The sequence below is a fragment of the Vigna unguiculata genome, chromosome 3 (assembly GCF_037176805.1).
Source record: "Vigna unguiculata cultivar grain cowpea cultivar isolate G323 ecotype 2 chromosome 3, ASM3717680v1, whole genome shotgun sequence".
In the NCBI taxonomy this organism is placed as follows: domain Eukaryota; kingdom Viridiplantae; phylum Streptophyta; class Magnoliopsida; order Fabales; family Fabaceae; genus Vigna; species Vigna unguiculata.
Genome location: NC_140794.1, coordinates 7834575 through 7854433, shown reverse-complemented (window position 1 = coordinate 7854433; position 19859 = coordinate 7834575). Strand labels below are relative to the sequence as shown.

The 19859-nt window shown below is 30.8% G+C and overlaps 2 protein-coding genes and 1 long non-coding RNA gene across 3 annotated transcripts; 1 reads left to right on the top strand and 2 right to left on the bottom strand.

The window, feature by feature from the left end:
- Positions 1 to 336: 336 nt before the first annotated feature.
- On the top strand, positions 337 to 2314 carry LOC114177608 (xyloglucan endotransglucosylase protein 1-like). Its single transcript, XM_028063025.2, has 3 exons — positions 337 to 768; positions 979 to 1172; positions 1730 to 2314. The coding sequence occupies exons 1-3, from the start codon at positions 484 to 486 to the stop codon at positions 2127 to 2129; spliced, it is 879 nt and encodes a 292-aa protein (XP_027918826.2). The 5' UTR covers positions 337 to 483; the 3' UTR covers positions 2130 to 2314.
- A 629-nt stretch (positions 2315 to 2943) lies between these two features.
- LOC114177609 (uncharacterized) lies at positions 2944 to 5399 on the bottom strand. Its single transcript, XR_003603156.2, has 2 exons — positions 5155 to 5399; positions 2944 to 3209 (listed from the first exon to the last, which is right to left on the bottom strand). It is a non-coding gene; the product is annotated as an uncharacterized LOC114177609 (long non-coding RNA).
- Positions 5400 to 11307: 5908 nt separating this feature from the next.
- Positions 11308 to 18607, bottom strand: LOC114179515 (SH3 domain-containing protein). The gene is made up of 10 exons (XM_028065882.2): positions 18375 to 18607; positions 17833 to 17955; positions 17179 to 17248; positions 16888 to 17033; positions 15787 to 15888; positions 12669 to 12866; positions 12509 to 12571; positions 12114 to 12203; positions 11918 to 11992; positions 11308 to 11818 (listed from the first exon to the last, which is right to left on the bottom strand). Exons 1-10 carry the CDS (start codon positions 18432 to 18434, stop codon positions 11699 to 11701), a joined length of 1047 nt encoding a protein of 348 aa, XP_027921683.1. The 5' UTR covers positions 18435 to 18607; the 3' UTR covers positions 11308 to 11698.
- Between the last annotated feature and the right edge of the window lie 1252 nt (positions 18608 to 19859).

Sequence of the window (19859 nt, the reverse complement as noted above, 5' to 3'; positions counted from 1 at the left end):
ATTTCAACCGTGAGCCAATCTAACACACTACAGGCTTGAGTCGAATTGGATTGAGAAAATTTCAGATTTTTCAAAGGTGGATTGATCTCAACCCGGCTTACTTAATCCACAGATTCGAGTCGGGTTGAAAGTAGGTTAACCCACAAACATATTTTTACACTTTTTTTAATTTTTTTAATAATTATTTACTACTCCTAATTATATAGGTTCACAATTTTATATTTTTAAAATAATGATCTTATTCTATAGGTGACAATCTTAAAATAAGTAATGATTTTAACAAAGATAACTATTTAACATCCTTGATTCATGACCTTCCGAGGAACCCTCTTAATTATTAGCTAAATTCATCCAATTGCCACCTTACTTCCTTCCATTTTGCCTTCACCAGTTAATGAAACGTCTAGTGCACCAAAACCTCATTTTTCTCTCTATAAAGAGACTATCATCTCAAACTTTAAATCAGAAAATTTTCAACCAAATATGGGAATACGTGAGACATATCTGAGAGTTTCAGCTCCATTGCTGGCCTATCACTTGATGTGTCTCTTTGGAGTCATTGGTGAGGGTAATTTTTATGAAGACATTGGCATCACTTGGGGTGAACAAGGTGGTGTGAAGATACTAGGTAGCAACTTTCTCATGCTTTCTCTAGACCAGTTTTCTGGCTCTGGCTTTCGATCCAAGGCACAATATCTGTATGGAAGAATAGACATGCAGCTTAAGCTTGTCTCTGGCAACTCAGCTGGCACTGTCACTGCATATTATGTGAGAAATCTTCAGTTTCTGTTCATGCATATCATACGAGAAATCCTTGTCTGCATTAAACCAGCCAACATTAAATAATCATATGAATCTTGGCCACAAAAAATTTCTATATATCTATTGTTACACATGCTTAGGCAGAAGTGTTTACAACATTGTATAGATTTTATGATGTTTTTTTTACTGAGTTTATGTGTCATGCATGTGATGCAGCTATCTTCTGAAGGGCCAAATCATGATGAGATAGATTTTGAGTTCTTGGGAAACATCACTGGAGAGCCCTACATAGTCCACACCAATATCTACACCCAAGGTATAGGCAATAGAGAACAGCAATTCTACCTTTGGTTTGACCCCACAAAACATTTCCACACTTACACGATTGTATGGAACCCTCAACGAATCATGTAAGAAACATAAAGCTTTCATTGTTCATCTATCCTATATTTTACTATTTATATCCAAGTTAAATATGTTTTATATTCCTTAACTTCAGTGAAAACTAGAATCAGTTTCTCTATAAAATTTTGGTCCAATTTAATCTTTTAATTTTAAAAATGATTTATATCCTTTTAACCAAATTTTGTTAAGTTTATTTGACATTTTAAACGCGTTTTTTAGTTAACATTAAAGTAAAAATGTGTCAAATGGTAAAAACAACTCAAATGTTATTATGAAACACGTTTGAAACATCAAATAAACTTAACAAAATTTGATTAAAAAAACTAGATCCACGTATTTTTAAAATTTAGACTAAACGGAGACAAAATTTCGAAGAGAGACTAATTCCAATTTTTATTTAAAGTTAAGTGATCAAAAACATTTTTAATCCTTATATCTATTATCTTTACAAAATTATATATGTTGATTAAAACAAAAGTGAAAATTTTCATGGAAGCATCTCTGTTCCACATGTAATGCATAGCTACTCCACTGATCCTCTATGTTTCAACATTTTGGCTAGTTTCTTGGTAGATAACATCCCTATTAGAGTCTTCAACAACTATGAATCCAGGGGAGTTCCATTTGCTAGCAACCAGCCCATGAGGCTGTACTCCAGTCTATGGTGTGCAGAGCAGTGGGCAACAAGAGGAGGGCTTGTGAAAACAAATTGGTCCTATGCTCCTTTCAGAGCTTACTATAGGAACTTTGATGCTAAAGCATGTGTGTGGTCCAAAGGGTCATCTTCATGTCCTTCAAACTCAGTTGCCACAACTCATAATAATACTTGGCAAGTTCTTGATTTGGATGCTTATGGTAGAAGAAGTCTGAGATGGGTGCAAAAGTATTACATGATTTACAACTACTGCACAGATTACAAGCGATTTCCTGAAGGTCGACCTCGTGAATGCAGGCTTTCTTGATTCTCTCGAGTGTGGAATAAGTAAATTCTAGATTAATTTGATTCTTTTAGTTTGTGTATTTAAATGTTCCACTCAAATACACGGTTCAATGAGTTCAATTTAGTTTACTTTTGCTTGCTTGAACTGTTAATTGTATTTGTTTGTTTACTTGATTTTTCCAATTCTGAACAGTGTAAAATTCCAAAACGAAGTAAATTCTTAATTTTAAAGGTATTCCAACCATACAATTTGATTTACAAACAGTTCTATTATGTTTTTACAAGTTTAAGCATGATAATTGATGCATTATCAACAACTGTAAGATCAAGAAAGACTCATTAAATATATGACGTAATAACATATCAAAGTTTTGTGATTTTCAATAAATTCCAGTCAATGGTATACCTGTTCAAAAAAGTTTGTTGAAATAGTTTCTAAAGTTTTCTGGTGTTGCAGTTTCAATACAAAGAATGATAATAATTTCTTCTAGCGAGGAGTTAATTAACTTCACACGAGGCATGATAACCAGTTAAGCAAGCGAGTCTACACTCCAACAAACTCAAATGGTGTGAAAGTTGCATAAGAAAGCTTTTATCTGCTTTGTGGGATGTTCATGCACAAAAAGAATTCTTTGGGTTAGAGAACATGGAAATAACTCATGGATCATTTGCATGATGTGAGGAAGAAACAAATATTAGAGAATACTGAAAAATTGCTTAGTATGGAAACATATAGCTGCAAGGGTGAGGGAAAAAATGAGGTCAGAAGTTGGTGCTTCTACTTAGCAAACCTAACAGAGGAAACAATGAAGTCAAAAGAAAAAAAACTATAAGCATTTAAAGTAGGAAAGTTCAAGCGGCCACTATATATAGCAAATCGATGTACAACAAATGATTGATCCAGACTACATCAAACAATGTACAAATAATTCAATAATATATTACATATAAATTAAACTACTAGGACCAATGGCTTCATTCCCTATTCCAAACTTCAGGCATACCAATCCATAACTCCAATACCTTCAAGCGACAAAAAATCTTTCATGTGTTAAACAAGATGATCGATTCCTTGTGCCAGCCATCACAAATTTCGCCAAACCTGTAAAGTTCATGAGAAGTGGTAGCGCCACAATTTTAGAAGTAAAACAAAATGTTGAGGACATCAAAACAGTTATGTCAGGGAAAAGAAAACTAATGCCAGATTGTTGCCTACAAAACATAAAAAATAATTAATATAAGGAAAAAAAGGATCATACAGAAAAAGGAGGATAAGATATCATCAAAAGAAAGAAGAAAAATCAGTACATTAGGAAGAAAACAAGACATTTACAAATGCACACACACACACACACATGATGAGAAATTCATCTTGGCCATACAATCACAATAGAAGGTCAGAGATTAAAATTATAAGTAAAATGATTCTAGCCATACCTATTTCACTCCAGTGTAGCCCCCCATATGTCTGAACTGTACTTAAGATTTTTCAATCCTATTTCACATAACCAATCTCTGTTTCAATCCCACCCCACCTCAACCAGACCCATCTTTTATGTTCACACTATCAGTATCCAGCTTTGCTTCACACAACACAAGGTTTCATGTTCAATTGTATGTTATTACACTATTACCAGTTTGTGAACTTTTTACATTGCATCCTCTACCCTTGGCGTGTGTTTGCCACAGTCAGAAAAGTCTCTTCACATTAATTCCATTTTTCAAATAACTTCCACCAGAAGGATCAGAATGATAAACGATTTTTGTTCATGAATACTAATTTCAATTTCAAGTGAAAAAAATACTTTCTTGAATTCTTTTAAGTTGAACTTCCATCTCCTAGTACGCTGGCTACACCAAACACCTGGTTAACTCAAGACACATTACTCTGTTGATCATACACTACTCAATTGATAATGAGTAAGATTTTCTGCAAATTCAGGTATTTTGCTCTTTTGTCCAACTCCAAGTACTAACAAACAACGGTAGATATAAGCAATAGCTTGGTCAAATTGTGTATTTACTATGATAATATTGCCTAACAAGCTTGTGATGTTTATTTTAAAAGAGACACAGAATCAGTATACATGGGTACATTCAAGAAAACACATTGGCAAAACATAACAATTGCAATCCCCTCCAAACTTTCTCCAACTACCCAAAATCACATATATCTTGAACTTGGTCATAACAAAGGAACAATTGGAGAACACAAAATGGAAAAAAAATTGGATTCATGAAGAAATAATTTGTTTTAGTAGGCCCCACTCTTGGAACTCCTTGCATTACCCATCCACCAAGTAAATGTTTGCAATACAAAGTAGCATTTTTACCTCTGCTCTAATAAGCTGTCTCTTGGACAAATCTTCCATCAATATGCACAAGCGCATGAACTCTCAAGAAGGTAACATAAAGAAACAATCACTAAATATATTAACCCACTGAGGATGGATGCTGCACACAATCTTATTCAACCACAAACTCATATACTCGTTTTTTCCACTACCTTCTATCCATTAAGTATCAAGGATATACACTACTCATCAACCTTTATCTTCTCTACCTTCCTTCCATTAAGTAGTAAAGATAAAAAATACTCATCAATCTTTTTCTTCTCTACCTTCAATCCATTAAGTAGCAAAGATAAATAATACTCATCAATCTTTTTCCTAACATTCATATAAGCACGTCTCTCAAGTTAAATCACTACATTAGTCAAAGAAATACTCTTAAGAATAAACTAGATCAAATCCTTGGCCAAAAGACTGTATGCTCTAGTACCAAGAATAACAACATAAAGATACCCAAGAGGAGAACTACTAGTATAGTTGCACAATGAAAATGAAAGGAAGACTCACATCAGAAATGATGGTAATAAACTCATAGTGATAGTGCTCAGTGAGAGACCCAACAAGTTCAGAACCAAAGAAGAAGCTTTGTATTAAAACTCAAAGGAAAAAACAAAAAAGATAAGTACTTTCACCATCAAAACTAAAACCCTATGAGAACAGAGCATGAAACAGAAGGAGGAGAGGGAAAAGAGTAACCTTTGGAGCAGAAAGCACGTGTTGAGGAAATGGGTATGAAAAATGCCATGGGATTGGGAAAGTGAGTTTTTATTATCTGAAGACAAACAGCAGAGATAAGAAGAGAGTGCAGGCAGATGAGACATTATATTACAGAGAAGTGTGTGTGTGAGAGAGAGAGGTTCTTTCTTTTTCCGAATTCCGAGGTAATGTATACGGTTTGAAAATGAAAAGCCCCACCTTTAGTTGTATTGTGTTGTGTGATGTGCACCCATAGTCTTTTCTTCGTGTTATGTTGTGGCTAATGAATTTAAAACATGCACTTTTAATTAAAAAAAAAGAAGCTAGTGAAACAAATAATTTGTATGTAAGAATGTTCATTATTAATTGATGATAATAATATATTCATGATACATAATTCTTAAGATATGACTTAATACTGCAATGCCACAAAGAATTTCTATAATTTCAAGAACTAAAAACACATAATATTTGAATTGTTTATAATTATATTTTCTTATTTTTTTAATAAATATTTTCTGTGAAAAAAAAGTAAAGAATATTATATTTTAATATTTATATTTAGATAAATTAATTAATTTTAAGATAATTTTTTTCATTTTATAAATATTTATTTTAAAATATAATTTTTTTAAAAATAAACTTTAAAAGATATTAGTCAAATTTAAATATTCAAATAAAATTTAATAATTTAATTTCTTTCATTTTTTAAGTAGATATCAAATTCAACTACTTTTAGTGGCACCGAAAGAATTAACAAATTATTAATTTATTGTTCGAAGAAAAAAAGTTAAGAATATTAGACTCTCGTTTCATAAATATGATTAGTCATTTAGTTTTAATTATTAAATATATTGATAGTTAATTTTTGGATTTTTTGAATTGTGATAAAGAGTGTGTGTAAATATTGATAGTATTAATAAATTGAGTAGAATAAAAAGTTTATCTTCTTCTAGCCTTGTGTCACTATTATGTTGTCTATTTAATATTTAATGTCTTCTAAGTACTCTTTTTATTTAGATTTATGCTCATTTTTATAGCTTATAACCTGAAGACTTCAAATCCAGTGTGATATCTCTGCTCTTAGTTGAATCAATTGTTGCTCTATTGTGCAATACTCTCTCATCCAGCACACGGTCTAGATCTTGTGGAAGTCTCTCGCAATAGTGTGATGGTTTAATTCAGTCTTCCAACTCAATTCAAACCAGTGAAATATGATAAGTTGTCAATTTGTCCACATAAGTTAAGACCAATTTTTCAACTCAATCCAAACCAATTAAATAGATGATTGTCAATCCATCATTAAGCATAAATCAAACCACAAACTATTAAATGGAACCATAGATAAATATCCAAGAAATAAAAGTACATAAAATTATATTTGATTACATCAAACCTAGACACGAGAGAGTTCAACTACTCATCAAATATCACAACTCCATCAGCATCTAGACATAGATTTTACAATAAGAGCATCTCTCTCTAGCCTCACATGTCTATTCCACTCTACTACTACATTTTTAACTTTTCACTCGATGTCTAAAATGAGGACATGAGGTCTTTAATAAAAAATTTTGGGCGGATCTCAGTCCAACTTTTAGCGCTCATCCACGGAGGTTTCCTTCTTTGAAGGGTTTTCTTATGTCTTTGTCGCCTTTGTGGCTCAACACCACCTTCTTGTAGCTCAACCATGTACCGCCTTAAGTGTTGAACACCACTTTGTTGTGGCTCAACTCCAAAAGTCACATTCTAGATCATTCTTTAACCACCTTACTGGAGCTTAGTTACATATTTTGGGACTCAATTGCATCATATTTAATTCTTTGAGAAATTGCTGCAAAATTATCAAAAATTCATTAATTACCTATTTTTCTTCTTTTTAGTACCTTATTTTGTAATTATAAGTTAAAAAGAGTTGTTTAATTACAAAATATGGTCAATTAAAGCATAATAAGTGTCAAACTTATATGAAAATTGTAAGTATTTTAGAAACTTATCATTCGTCAATAAAGAAACCAAACTTAGGACAGAGATTGAGCTACAAAGGAAGAAGAATGTGTTGTAGAGGCCAAAGGGTATTTAATACCCTTGAACTTGTTCAAATATTCTCCCCGAGTGATGCAACCTTTGTCTTAAGTTTGTTTTCTCTATTCACTAACTCTTCTTCAACTTTATGAAAAAAATTTATTTGATACACAACACCCAAAACTAAAACAAGTTCAAAAACACTCATTTCATTATAACTTCTTTTATTGGTAGTAGAAATGAACTAAGGTGAGAACCAATATTCAATTTTTATTGTAAATGTCAAGAAAGTAAAAAAACGCAAACTTATTTTACCACTATAATGTATTATTACAATTACAAACTCGACAAATAAACACAAGAAGACATTGATGCAAAGCCATGACCAATAAACAATCACGATCATAAATGAAAATGTAAAAATTTAGTAAACAAAAACATCAACAATTATGAATCCTCAAACCAACACCTTTTCGCCACCAAAGAACAAAACCTAACTCATAAGGTCGTTTTCAGTGTGTTTTCGCGTAGTAAGAAGTGAAGAGGAGAATCCTGAATCTCATATATAAAGAAAAAATAGCATGATACTTTACTTCTTACTTATTGTATGTAAAACATATTATTTATATTATTTATATTTTTTAACACTTAAAAGTTTGACCTAAATAATATGTTTTACGTAAAGAAAATAAGAAATCTGACATAAATGATTTTCACTTATTTACAAAAATATCATATTTTTTTACGTAAATTTATTTATTGTGAAATGTAAATTAAATGTTGTAAATAAATATTTTTGTGTTAATTACTTCGGTTAACATAAGCTGATGGATCATTTGAATCGAATACATTTGGATTGAAGTGAGTGAATTCTTTACAAACATAATTCTTGTGAGCAACAACAACTAAACTTAACTTGAAAACCCTTCTTCAAAGTTAATTGATCATCAGGCATTTTTATTAATCTATTTCGATTTATTAATTGAATAAACACTAAATTTAAGGAGTGGGTGACATATCAAATATCCACATGCCATTGACAAAAGCACAATAGGTATCACCTTCTACAATTTATTTTCTATTAAATCAAACAAATTATATATGTTTTAAAATATTATTTTACTTTATTTTTTATCTATTTCTACTTCAATAAATAATTAAACATATATTTTGTATTTTATGAATGTACCTTGGTTTTGTACTTTTTTTTTCTATAAATTATCACTTTCAGAAAAGAAAAAAAAAAAGTGAAGGTGTTTAAGAATGGAAGTTTAGGGTTTGGGTAAAGTATAACTTCAAATATCCTGGCATTGCTTGTTTTTTATTTGTTTTTAAAATTACTTTAAAACTGAGTTCAAGTTTCCAAACAAAACGAATAACAACACTTTTATAGGATTTCGAAAAAAAAATTATTTTACTTTCAGTTGAAAATACAAAAATAAATCATATAGGAAATATCTAATATCTGACAGGAAATGTTATGTGTATTGAACAATGTAATTTGTGTTCCCTAAGTTATTAAAGAACTTATATTTTTTAATTTAAATTTATTGTACACAATAATATTTATTATTCCAAAACAACAAAAAATGTGTTTTATTCTTAAAATTGAATTATTTAGAACGGTAGAGAAACAATTAGAAAACCTTTCAAGTAACTTTCAACAGTCTCATGAGACCATTTGAGGGAGAAAGTTACCCGAAATGGTCCAAGGAATTCCTCAACTTACCTTCAATTTGCTTTAATAAAAATAAATTTTAAAAAAATATGATAAACTAAAAAATTATATATATATATATACATATATATATATATATATATATATATATATATTTATGTAAATTTAATAATAGTTTTTATTAGATCGAGTTCCTTTAAAAAGTAAATAAAACATTGTTTAAACAATTTTAGAGTGGCATATTAGCTTTCTTTAGTAAAAGAGTTTTTTCATGGACCTTAAAACAAATACCTCTCTAATACAATTTGTTTACAATAGTTGCTTATAAATAAATATATTATTTTAATATGAGTACTATATACATGCTTGCTTAATTTTAAAGCTACATTTTTAATTTTATTTTTAAAAATATCTTATAAACAAATGTTTTGAGATGCATGTTCTAATATCAAATTTCAGTTCAGAAGATGGTTAATGATAGTTGAATATATATTGTTTTGTAACTTTTATCTTTATTTTGTCAGTAAAAGTATATGCTATTTTATTTTTTTTATGCTGGAAGAACAAACTTTTACATTCTTGTTAATATTCCATTTAAACTTAAATCAAGTATTTAGTGATAAAAATAAATATATTTAATCTGAATTTGAAAATGTTTATGTATAAAGATATATATGTATATTAGAAAAGAATATTTAAGTGTAAAAGTATTTTATAAGTTTTCCAATCAATTTAAAAAAAAAAAAAAACACTTTGAAAAACTTGATTTGGTTTATTCTAATCAATTATAAGTTATTGTCGAAAATATAAATGATGATGAATTCAAAATACGTTATATGTTATTCAAATCAATTAAATAAGCTGAAAACGGATATGAGTATAAATACAAATATCAAGTATCATAGTTTTCAATTGATACAAAACGATGATATACTTAAAAGTATTTTAAAATCGTATAGAATCAATTAATTTACGTTAATTGTTTTAAAATAGACATGTTTCAAAAATTTATATCAAACGCTTAACTAATTGATGTTTATTTGAATGATTTTCAAATGTTTTTTTATCACTTAGTTGCTGATGATGGATGACTTATTAATTAATTTTGAAAATTTAAAATCTTATTTTTATTTATTCAGCCATATAGTAGTTGTGATACTACTACGTCTCTCTTGATGATATGAATTTTTAGTATAATGTCTATAACTTAAAAATTAAACTGGGCATACTATTACTATTTATTTCATTATTTAGTTAAATAATTTATTCTGTGCATTTGACAACTCCTTCTAAAATTAGGCAGACATTAATACATAAACTGTAATATACATTTATAATATAATTTTAAATTAAAAATATGGAAATAATTTCATATGTAAATAAATATTATACATGAAGTTATATAGATAATATTTCATTGTAATTATTCATTAATATAATTTTTTAGTATAATATTTATAATAAAAGCATATATAATGTAAACTAGTATTTATTTTCATTACTAAGTTAAAACCCTAATTATGCACTCAATAAAAAGTAACAAAAAATATCACAATTTAACTGAATTTTAAAATATGTAGGCAATTAATATTTTTATATGAATTTATCTTAAATTTACTATATAGTGACAATGAATAACATGGTTTGGATGGAATATAAATGCAGTGATTGGGGTGAAATAATTTTAAGAAATGCCAACATAATTGGATTCATGATATTGTCTTTTAAGAAAGGTTGAGTTCAAGAACAAATTTGGACATTTTTTAAACATACTTCTCTTGAAGGAATCTTAGGGGAAAATAAAAGGAACAATGAAATACTATTTTGTATAAGCTAATATTATTTTATACATAAATTAAAAAAAAAAGTGAGATAATTTCAATATATTAGCTTAATTATGAATAAACTTATTTCATTTTACTTTTTATTTTCTCACTTAACAATTTTTCTAAAAAAGTTTGTATATTATACACTTAGATTAACAAAACAAGCAATCAGCATTAGAACAACTTTACCCCCTTCAATAAATCCGTGCCACTTAACTATAATCACTCAAAATGCAATGTAATCTCTCAAACACTGAGGATTTAAGGAATATATTTTATTTTCTTGGCAGAATATCCTAAACACATAAAAACTGCACTCCTCTTGTTATAAACTATTATCAAATCGCCAACTTAATATTTTAAAGAGACAAAAAAAAAAGCTTAGCAAGATTCCATTATAAAGCAAACTATTAATGAATAAGAACCCTTGACAAAAGACAAAAAGAAAGCTCCTTTGAAAAGTAAAGTATAAAACTTGATCAAACCGTCCAAAAAAGAAGATGATCTTGCTTTAGGGTAATACTTGGCCCAGTCCTATTATTCCTGTCTTGTGAATCACGATCCTCAGTTACTATAAAATAAGACTTCTCTTTCCAGTGAACTACCTATAGGAATACCTTGGGATTGTACAAAATTCAAATCTTATCTTCATTCTTCCAATAAGTACTTCCACAAAAATGAAATGATATCAACAAAGACGCATGTTTTCCAATCAATCAATAAGAATACAGAAGACAAAAGGAAATCTCTGTCTGTGGCCGAAAAGTAAAAAATATACATATATATGGAAAAACTGTCTGCAAAGCTAGTGTCAAGTATCACCCTTGAGGAAGGACAGACCACATGTATCTTACCCCACAGCTTAACACCCTTTTTCCTTTCTATCCATTCTGGGGTAGCACTTTCATCAATTTCACTATCCTTCTCCTACCCCTTTTGCTTATCAAAATTTGAACAATGTAGTGCAAAATCCAATATGGGAAATAAAGAATGAATAGCATAAGATGAGTAGAATCTAGAAAACTTCACTGGCTGAATTGCTAGAGGGGATTCTTTGTCTTTTCTCCACATATGCAGAAGGAAACCATCCTGCTCTACCATTGCATTCTCCTTCTGACCACCCTGAAGGGTTCACCTGGGCAAGCATTTAGAAATTTGGTAAACATGGAGGCTCAAAAATTGAGAATATGAGTTAATCAAGGAAATTTTGAGATGAAAAATGTTTTGCATAAACCTTTCGCACAACCACAAAATCGCCCTTTGAAAAACTCAGTTCCTTTTCTGATTCAGCACTGAAGGGATGTGTTGCCTGCAAGCGATGCACCAAAAAACAGTTGAGGAGAAAGAATGATAATCATAATAGTAATGAAATTGATAATCATCAAAATAATAATCAAAGGGAAGATTAGCTTTAGGAATATGTAGCATACTTCAGCCAAGAAGTACATAGTTTTCTCGGAGCCATTCTCAGAAATACCCACTGGAGGGGCAGATTCTTTCTTCTGTCTGTCTGAGACCATCTGAGAAGTCCCAATGAGATGATACATAATTAATATTAAGAAAATGCAAACAACTCATGGAAACAATAACACACTAGAATAACAATAAGGACAATGATATTTTGACAACTTTCTCTTACAACTGAGGTGACATCTTCTAAGTGATTTTGGAATATAGAGAAATGAAAAAATGAGAAGCCACTTATAATATGCCACCTTAGATTGTAAGAGAAAATTCTCAAAATTTAGTTGTTAAAAAATATTTTCCTAAAAATAAATAATTATTATTATTATACTCTTAAAAGTTCAAGAAATTTGATTCTCACCTCAGCTTCAATTTCACCAAGAATAGCTGCAACTCTTAAATGGAAAGTCTTTTCTCCTTCAACCTAAACAATTACAAGCACAATCTTTAAAATAAAATTCTAAAACCATCACAAGTTAGGCATATATTTATATAATAACTAGCAATCACTGTTATCATACCATGGCAACAAGCCTTTGAAAAGTAAGTCTCTGTTGCTGTGCTTCAACAGCAGCCAATGCAGCTGAAGCTTCTTTACCTAGAACTGCCATGTTTGCTTTCAGCTCCTGCATCTTTGCTTCCGCAGCATGCAGTCTGGCTACGTGTTCGGCACTTTGAGATTCCCGAACCCGTATTTTTCTTCTAGCAATCTCCTCCGTCTGATTGAAATTCAAAACAAACTTGAGTTATAAGATTCAGAAAAAAAGAAAGTAACCACCACACTCTGAAGTGTGTGTTATAGATAAGAATCATGATCTAAAAATCAGTGCATTAGAATATGTTACGTAAGCCCAACAGGATGGTTCCTGTTCTGTCAGTTAAGGGAGTTAAGAGTTGGTGACAGAACTTGGAAGAGACTAGACGCATTGAATTTCAGTGAGATAGATTTTGGGGGAGAGATTTGAGGCTCTCAAAATCCTGGCTTGAACGCTTGCAGTTATTCTCTCTCTTTCTAAACTAGATTCATCAACTATCAAGGACCCAGGGGATTTCACCTATAAAATCCCATCTTTTATTCCAATTTTTCCCTAATTTCTGAACAGTAGCTAACAGACTACCAAGATTGTTATTTTTTCGGAGTCTTATGAGGTTAGGAGTATCATTGACCTTATACTAGTTGTATTATGCCCAGTCTACGATAATAGCAAAACCTGGGGTGAGAGATCAACGTTTCCTATTTCAAATTATCATTGCTTACATCACACTACAATATTCTGAGTCTCCCTTATTCCATTTTCAATATTAGAGCAAACCCATCCACCATAACTTTGGGCCTGTTAAGAGAAAATTCTTTATGAGTTTTTCCGTAAGCTAACCTATAGAAACATTTTTATATTAACTTCTTCAAAAATTGATTTTTTTAACTTATGCATAAACTAATTTTATTTATGGAGAAATTTATTTTATTCTTTTCTTCCTATTATCTTCTCCTAAAAGTGCTCATGTAAAAGTTTGTCCAAATATACTCTCAACCAATTATCCCATTCTTGGTTGTATTCAAGCTGTACTTGCCCAAAAATATCAGTATAAATAGGAATAATAGATTAATGTTTTCATTTTAAATGATATCCTCTTAAACCACCTCATAGTTATTCAGTCTCCCTGTTTCCTACTTTTCCAATTATGTCCTCCCTCCCCTAGAGTATCTCTGTACTTTGACATTTTTCTTCCCCAGTGACTGTCTTCTGACTACAGCCACCTAAATCCAATATTCCAAATTTTTTCCACCTACTTGTGGTTCCCAGAAGTGAGCTTTCAAGACATTATTGAAGCCCATGTCGGAGATCCAGCAACTTCCAATTGTGCATAATTGCATTGCTTGAGCCAGTCCTCCTTCCTCCTTTCCATGAATTTAACTGTTTAAGGAGCTTTTCATATTATGTGGTTTAACTGTTTAAGGAGTTTTTCTCCACCTTAGTTAAGAGTGTGCATTCATAGAAAGTTGTTGCAAGGATTTTTATTAAGAGACTTGAACCTTAGGAATACCACTGAGTCAAGCTTGCTCTAGTAATTCTACCCTTGTACTTGGCCTAGATAATCAGCATATATAGGAGTATCATGTTGCCCTTTTGTAATCTCACATCAAAATATCTTATGCGACTAAGTAACAGAAAGTAACTACAAAAATGCATATTTAGCGATATGAAAATGGTAGTGTTCACATAATCAGATAAAATGACAGAAAAATGACAATCTGTGGCATCAGGAACACCAAATGAAAATGGAAAAGGTAAGGTTAAATATCTCTCATCCCCCAGAGCTGTGAGCCAAGCCATTGGCTAAAAAGATTCCCAAAATGAAAAGTCCCTTATAGGTTTGGCATTGTCTATAGTAGAAGAAAAAACTTAACAGTTAGGACAGTTATGTCACAACTGTCACAGACTTTATAAAACAGTCTGTTTAGGTGGGTAAGGGGAATTATGTCTTTTGTATCTTAGTTTGGAGGAAAAGGTTGTGGAGAGTTAGGTCTCTTAAATTACCTCTGTTGTAATAGAATTCTTGTCCCATTCCCTACTTCATTGGTAAGGAAATAGACAGTATTGGAATAAAGAGTATCTTTCTGTACAGTTCTTTATCTAGGATCTATCAGTTGGTATCCAGAGCCCTTTCTTGGTTCTGTGGGGAGGGATAGATAGGGCATGGTGCATACCAGAATGGAGTCACGCATGGATGGGGTTGAAAAGATGGTGCAAGAATTGGTTCAAGACCTGGACAGGCAGGAAAACGAGTCTCATCAGCGGTTCCAAAATCTGGAAGATATGATTCGTGGGCTTACGGGGTGGTGGAGAAAACGTCTTCAACAAGAAAACTGGATGATGATGATAATTCAGTCACAAACGGAGGCAATGGGGGGAACAGAGAGAATGATAGAGAGCGTTCTACATCTTCATCAAGATGGAGGAAACTGGTTTATCTAGGATCTATCAGTCCCCCTCTTCACAAAAGCCATTTTGACACCACTATCCTCCTCTCAGCATAACAACTACTTTTCATATTTGATTCCAATGTGTCCTCTCTTTCCTTCTAGAATAAACTTTCCATTATTTGTCCATGGCTGAAATGATCCAATACCTGGCTCATGACATCTTTGGGCTCACCTTCTCAAACTATATCAACATCTTTATCACATAATGTCAAAACCGTGCTGCTCATTATGTATTTTAGGCAGTTTTTTCTTTTATCCTTTCTACAATTTTATGCTCATGATGTATTTTAGGAAGTTATTTATTTTATCCTTTCTATAATTATATTCTTTATTATAAATTTATAGGTGTACCTTGCTATTAAAACTAGGATTATGTATTTAAAAACAACCTCATAATTACAAGGACTTATTTCCTTAGAATTAGCTCTCTAAATTTCCTAAAATAAACAACAGGTTCGTGCACTTATAGGACCAATGGCCTCATTATTTAAATACAGAAGAAATATATTATTCTTTCTAAATTTGAGATATTACAACTTCAAAACTTCACCTTTCATTCCATCTCATAAACGAGTTTCAGAATTCAAATCATAATTAAGTTACTGGTTGATCCAAGAGAAGACATTGCTAATTCATTCTAAACTTTGACTTACCTGTGCCTCTGCTTCTTGTCTCATTCGACTATACCGTTGAGCAAGATGGCGTGCATCCTCCAAAGGTGCACCATTGATCATTTGCCTCAAAGGATCTAACACCTGGGAAGTGAAACCATTGGATTCATGTTTCTCACCTTATAATATTTAAAGATAATGCGAATAATAAATTAAATTGACCTTCCTCGAGGATTCCAAATGTCACCTAGACCTCCTATGCAGTATTCTAAGATTTAATTTTCAGTTGTTCTGAAGGGTGTCACGACTGGTACATGTTTGAAAACAAATAAAATTTGGGACTGCTATGTTTTGAGAGTCAACGCAATATTTTATAAACTTAAGGGATATCAATGTCATTTACTCTATTATAATATAATTTTCAATAAGCAAATTGACAATTCTATTTTCCAAACCAGCTGCAATAGCATGATCAAATTGATACTCAGAATCTAGAGATCCAGATCAGAGTATTATAAACATTAGTGGGGTAATACAAAGTAACAATGAGCCCCATATATCAACACAAAAAACAGCAGAGCATGGGTATTGAGGACTTAGAATAGAAAAATACAGCCACATCCTAAGGTCAGGAAACAATATACACTGAAATGGATAGTTAAAATAGCAAAGGGAAATTATACACTCCTTTGAATCTTCCTGACAAAATTCTGTCACTGATTCATATTTTAAGCATCACTTCCTCATCTATCATCTTTTTAACCAACTACTTATTCAACAAACCATTCAATTGACAATTGGTAAATAAAATTTGGTCATTTTGGGACTTCATCTTGTTTTATGTTCCAGTAGACACCACAATAGATTATTGTACGATAAAAAACAGCATGGCAGCGAGACTAATGAAAAATGTCCAGGATTTAAAGACTCACACTACTTTTTACCTTTTTACTTTTCAAAACAGAGCAAAAAAATGATTTAATGGAGAAAAGGAACAAAGAGAGGATATGTAACACTTGTACACAGCTACGAATACTCATATATTCAAATGTGGCTAGATGATAAAACTAATAATTTAATAGATTCTCTCGTTTTGAACTTGCATTAAAACTTCTACATGTGATCAACAAATGCAAAGTCCACCTGGGTAGAAAGAAGCCGATTTAACTCTTCATGCTCCTTTTCTACATGCTTGCGGGCATCACCATATACAGATGCAGCCTTAGCTAATATATTTTCACTGTTGTTCTCTGCTCCATATTTACAGCAATCCTCAGAAAGTTTTGTTCCTGTCTACCATGGGTATTGTTTATGAGGATTTAATCAAATCATAAGCCCATATACAAAATTTCTAGGTGCTTCTAATTCCTGAACATATTACTCCTCAAAGTATACTGAATTTGCAGGAAAAAAGAAGCAAAAATCAATTTCCACCTGTTTCAATATGCTTGTAACCTATAGCTGTAAACGTTTCTGCTGCTTTAACAATTTCTTTCTGGAAGTCCTGGAACAAAAGGTAGTTTTGAGCATATCAATAAACAGAACCAACATGAAAAGACAATCGTTGAAGATAAATTTATTTTACCCAAAATGATAAATGACAATTTCTGCTAGAACTGCGGTCCAAAGACGTACAGTCATACTTACTCCCACCCTCAGTTAATTAATATGTTCCCCATCTCTCACTACCTCACTCAAAGTAAATATGACAGAAACAACTCCAATAACTAAAATGTATTCCAAGAGGTATTAGGTCAAATGTAGGATAACAATGTTTTGGGGTGATGACAGCAGCAACAAGAAAATCATTCAGAATAAGTACCAACACCCATCTTTTTTGAAACGCTTTCACAGACTGCAGATCCAAGCTTGATAAGAAATGGAATTAGAAGTTACAAAAAATGCAATAAAAAAATCATGAGTCCATAAATGATAACCACAATAACGTCACCATGCATGCATGGTCCATGGACACTGAATAAACTTCCTTAATATACATATAACATACTATATCGAGTTTATGAAGTAGGAAATTCTTTGCTGTTCAAACATTAACAATGAATCCAAACAAGAAGAGAAAATGCATACCTTCCCTGCACGTGTGGCCCTATACAGCTTTTCCAGCTGTTGATGCCTCTGCATTTCGACCTCATCAATGACCACAACATCTGAGCTCTCATAACCACTACTGGTGAACTGCTTTTTTACAGCCTGAGTAACAAGTACATTAAGAAAGATCACGAACTGGAAACTCGACAAAAAAATAAAAAATAAAAAACAGAAGTATCATTACCCTATAACTCTGAAAGTGTGAATCTAAACGACAAAAACAAAAACAAAAACAATGTGGTTGATCCACGGGAATGTGCCAAACACACCCCGAAAAATAATAATCCAATCCAACACCTTACCTAAGTAAACCAGTATCTATCTGAACCTAAAGTTCACCCAGAAAGCCGTTAGTCAACAACCACATTTTCACTTGCATTTCAGAACAATAATTAAAACGTCAAAAGTGATGACCAAATTCCACAAATTTGGGGTACCCATACGCTAATTATAGAAGAAAACCACCGAAATTGAAGTGACAACACAGAAAAAGACAAGCTTGAACGGAAGGAAAACGAAACCTGTTGCTGTTTGGCAACTTGCTCTCTGAACTTGGTGGCATGTTTCCTCAAAGCGTCCATGGCGGTTACTTTCTGCTACGCTCTCTAATCTTAATTCTGAAAATCAAAGGTAACAATCAAAGTACCAAATCAGATCCAAATCAAATGTTTTCTTTGAACCCCAGCTCACCGAGTCAATCAACTACAATTATGTCCCTCATCCCTTCTCCCTCTCTCTTTTTCTAAATTGTTATTTTCTTTCTTCAGTTTTTTAATAATATCCGATTTAGTCCCTTACATTTTAAATCTTCCATTTCGATGTTTTAACTTCCGGAAAGGGTCTAATTTTTAGGGAAAAATTTTATATGAAAATTATTAGATTTCGAAAAAATTATCTATAGTAATTTTTAAAAATAAAATCTTTTGTCTCAATGATTTTAGCTTTTTTTTTTTTCTGGAGGAAGTTATATATATATACATGTATATATATATATATATATATATATTTGATTCCACGTGTAATAATATAAATTTTTGAAGTCAAAAGAAAATTACAAACATAATATTACAAGAGACAAATATTTGCTTAAAAAAGATTTTTAATATATCTTTTTGAAATTAAAAGAATTAGAATTATAACATAAAACTGTAATACGTGTTTGAAACTTTAAATTCGCCTTTAAACATGTGAAACAAAAAACTGTGTAGATATTTTTAATGTGAGAACAATAGATATCTACTTTAGTTTGACATAAAACAAAATGTATGCAAGTTCTGGCGCATTGTATGGGTTATTACACTACTGTAATATACATTAAACATTTACATGTGTGTGATTTTGAAAATTAATTCTTTTAGCATTCATATTTTTTTATTAATCATTTAAAAACTTTAATCAATTTGTATTTTTTCATGTCTAAGTTTTTCTGTCAAGCATTTTTTTTATTTTAATATATTTATATTTATTAATATAAATATATAAGTTTTTGCAAACACATTAATATACAAGTTATAATAATATAAGTGCAATTTCATTCTTACTTTTCTTTCCTCTAATCTATTGGAAAGTGAATTTGAGGAGAAAGTAAAATGAAAATAAATTTGTTTAAATTAAAAAAATATATATATGAAAGATTGAGTGTGTGTTTGTTTTAGGAGTGGAATTGAGTAAATTTAAGAAAAAAGATTAACGAAAATTTGATTGTTTAGATCAAGAAAACAATGATAAGATTTAAAGTGAAATGAGAAATAAGTTTATAGAATTAGTGAGTGACATAATAATTTAAAAAATAATTTAGTTGATAGAATATAAGATTATTAGTTTACTGTTGTATATAAAAGTAATTTAAATTAAATTATAAACTGTGTAAATTATATTATAATGAAATATTAGTTATTATTTAAATTGAAAAAAAAATATTGATAAAAATAATATTTTTAGAAATTATGATGAAATAAAATTTTGGAGATGAATCTAAAAAGAAGTAATAATTTGATATTATGTAA

Excerpts from the sequence above, each read along its gene's own strand:
- LOC114177608 (XM_028063025.2), top strand. The coding sequence starts at position 484 with ATGGGAATACGTGAGACATATCTGAGAGTTTCAGCTCCATTGCTGGCC. Across the intron at positions 769-978 it reads GCACTGTCACTGCATATTAT|CTATCTTCTGAAGGGCCAAA; the intron begins GTGAGAAATCTT and ends CATGTGATGCAG. Across the intron at positions 1,173-1,729 it reads TGGAACCCTCAACGAATCAT|TTTCTTGGTAGATAACATCC; the intron begins GTAAGAAACATA and ends CATTTTGGCTAG.
- LOC114179515 (XM_028065882.2), bottom strand. The coding sequence starts at position 18,434 with ATGGACGCTTTGAGGAAACATGCCACCAAGTTCAGAGAGCAAGTTGCC. Across the intron at positions 17,956-18,374 it reads AAGTTGCCAAACAGCAACAG|GCTGTAAAAAAGCAGTTCAC; the intron begins GTTTCGTTTTCC and ends CTTGTTACTCAG. Across the intron at positions 12,572-12,668 it reads TTCAAAGGCTTGTTGCCATG|GTTGAAGGAGAAAAGACTTT; the intron begins GTATGATAACAG and ends GTAATTGTTTAG.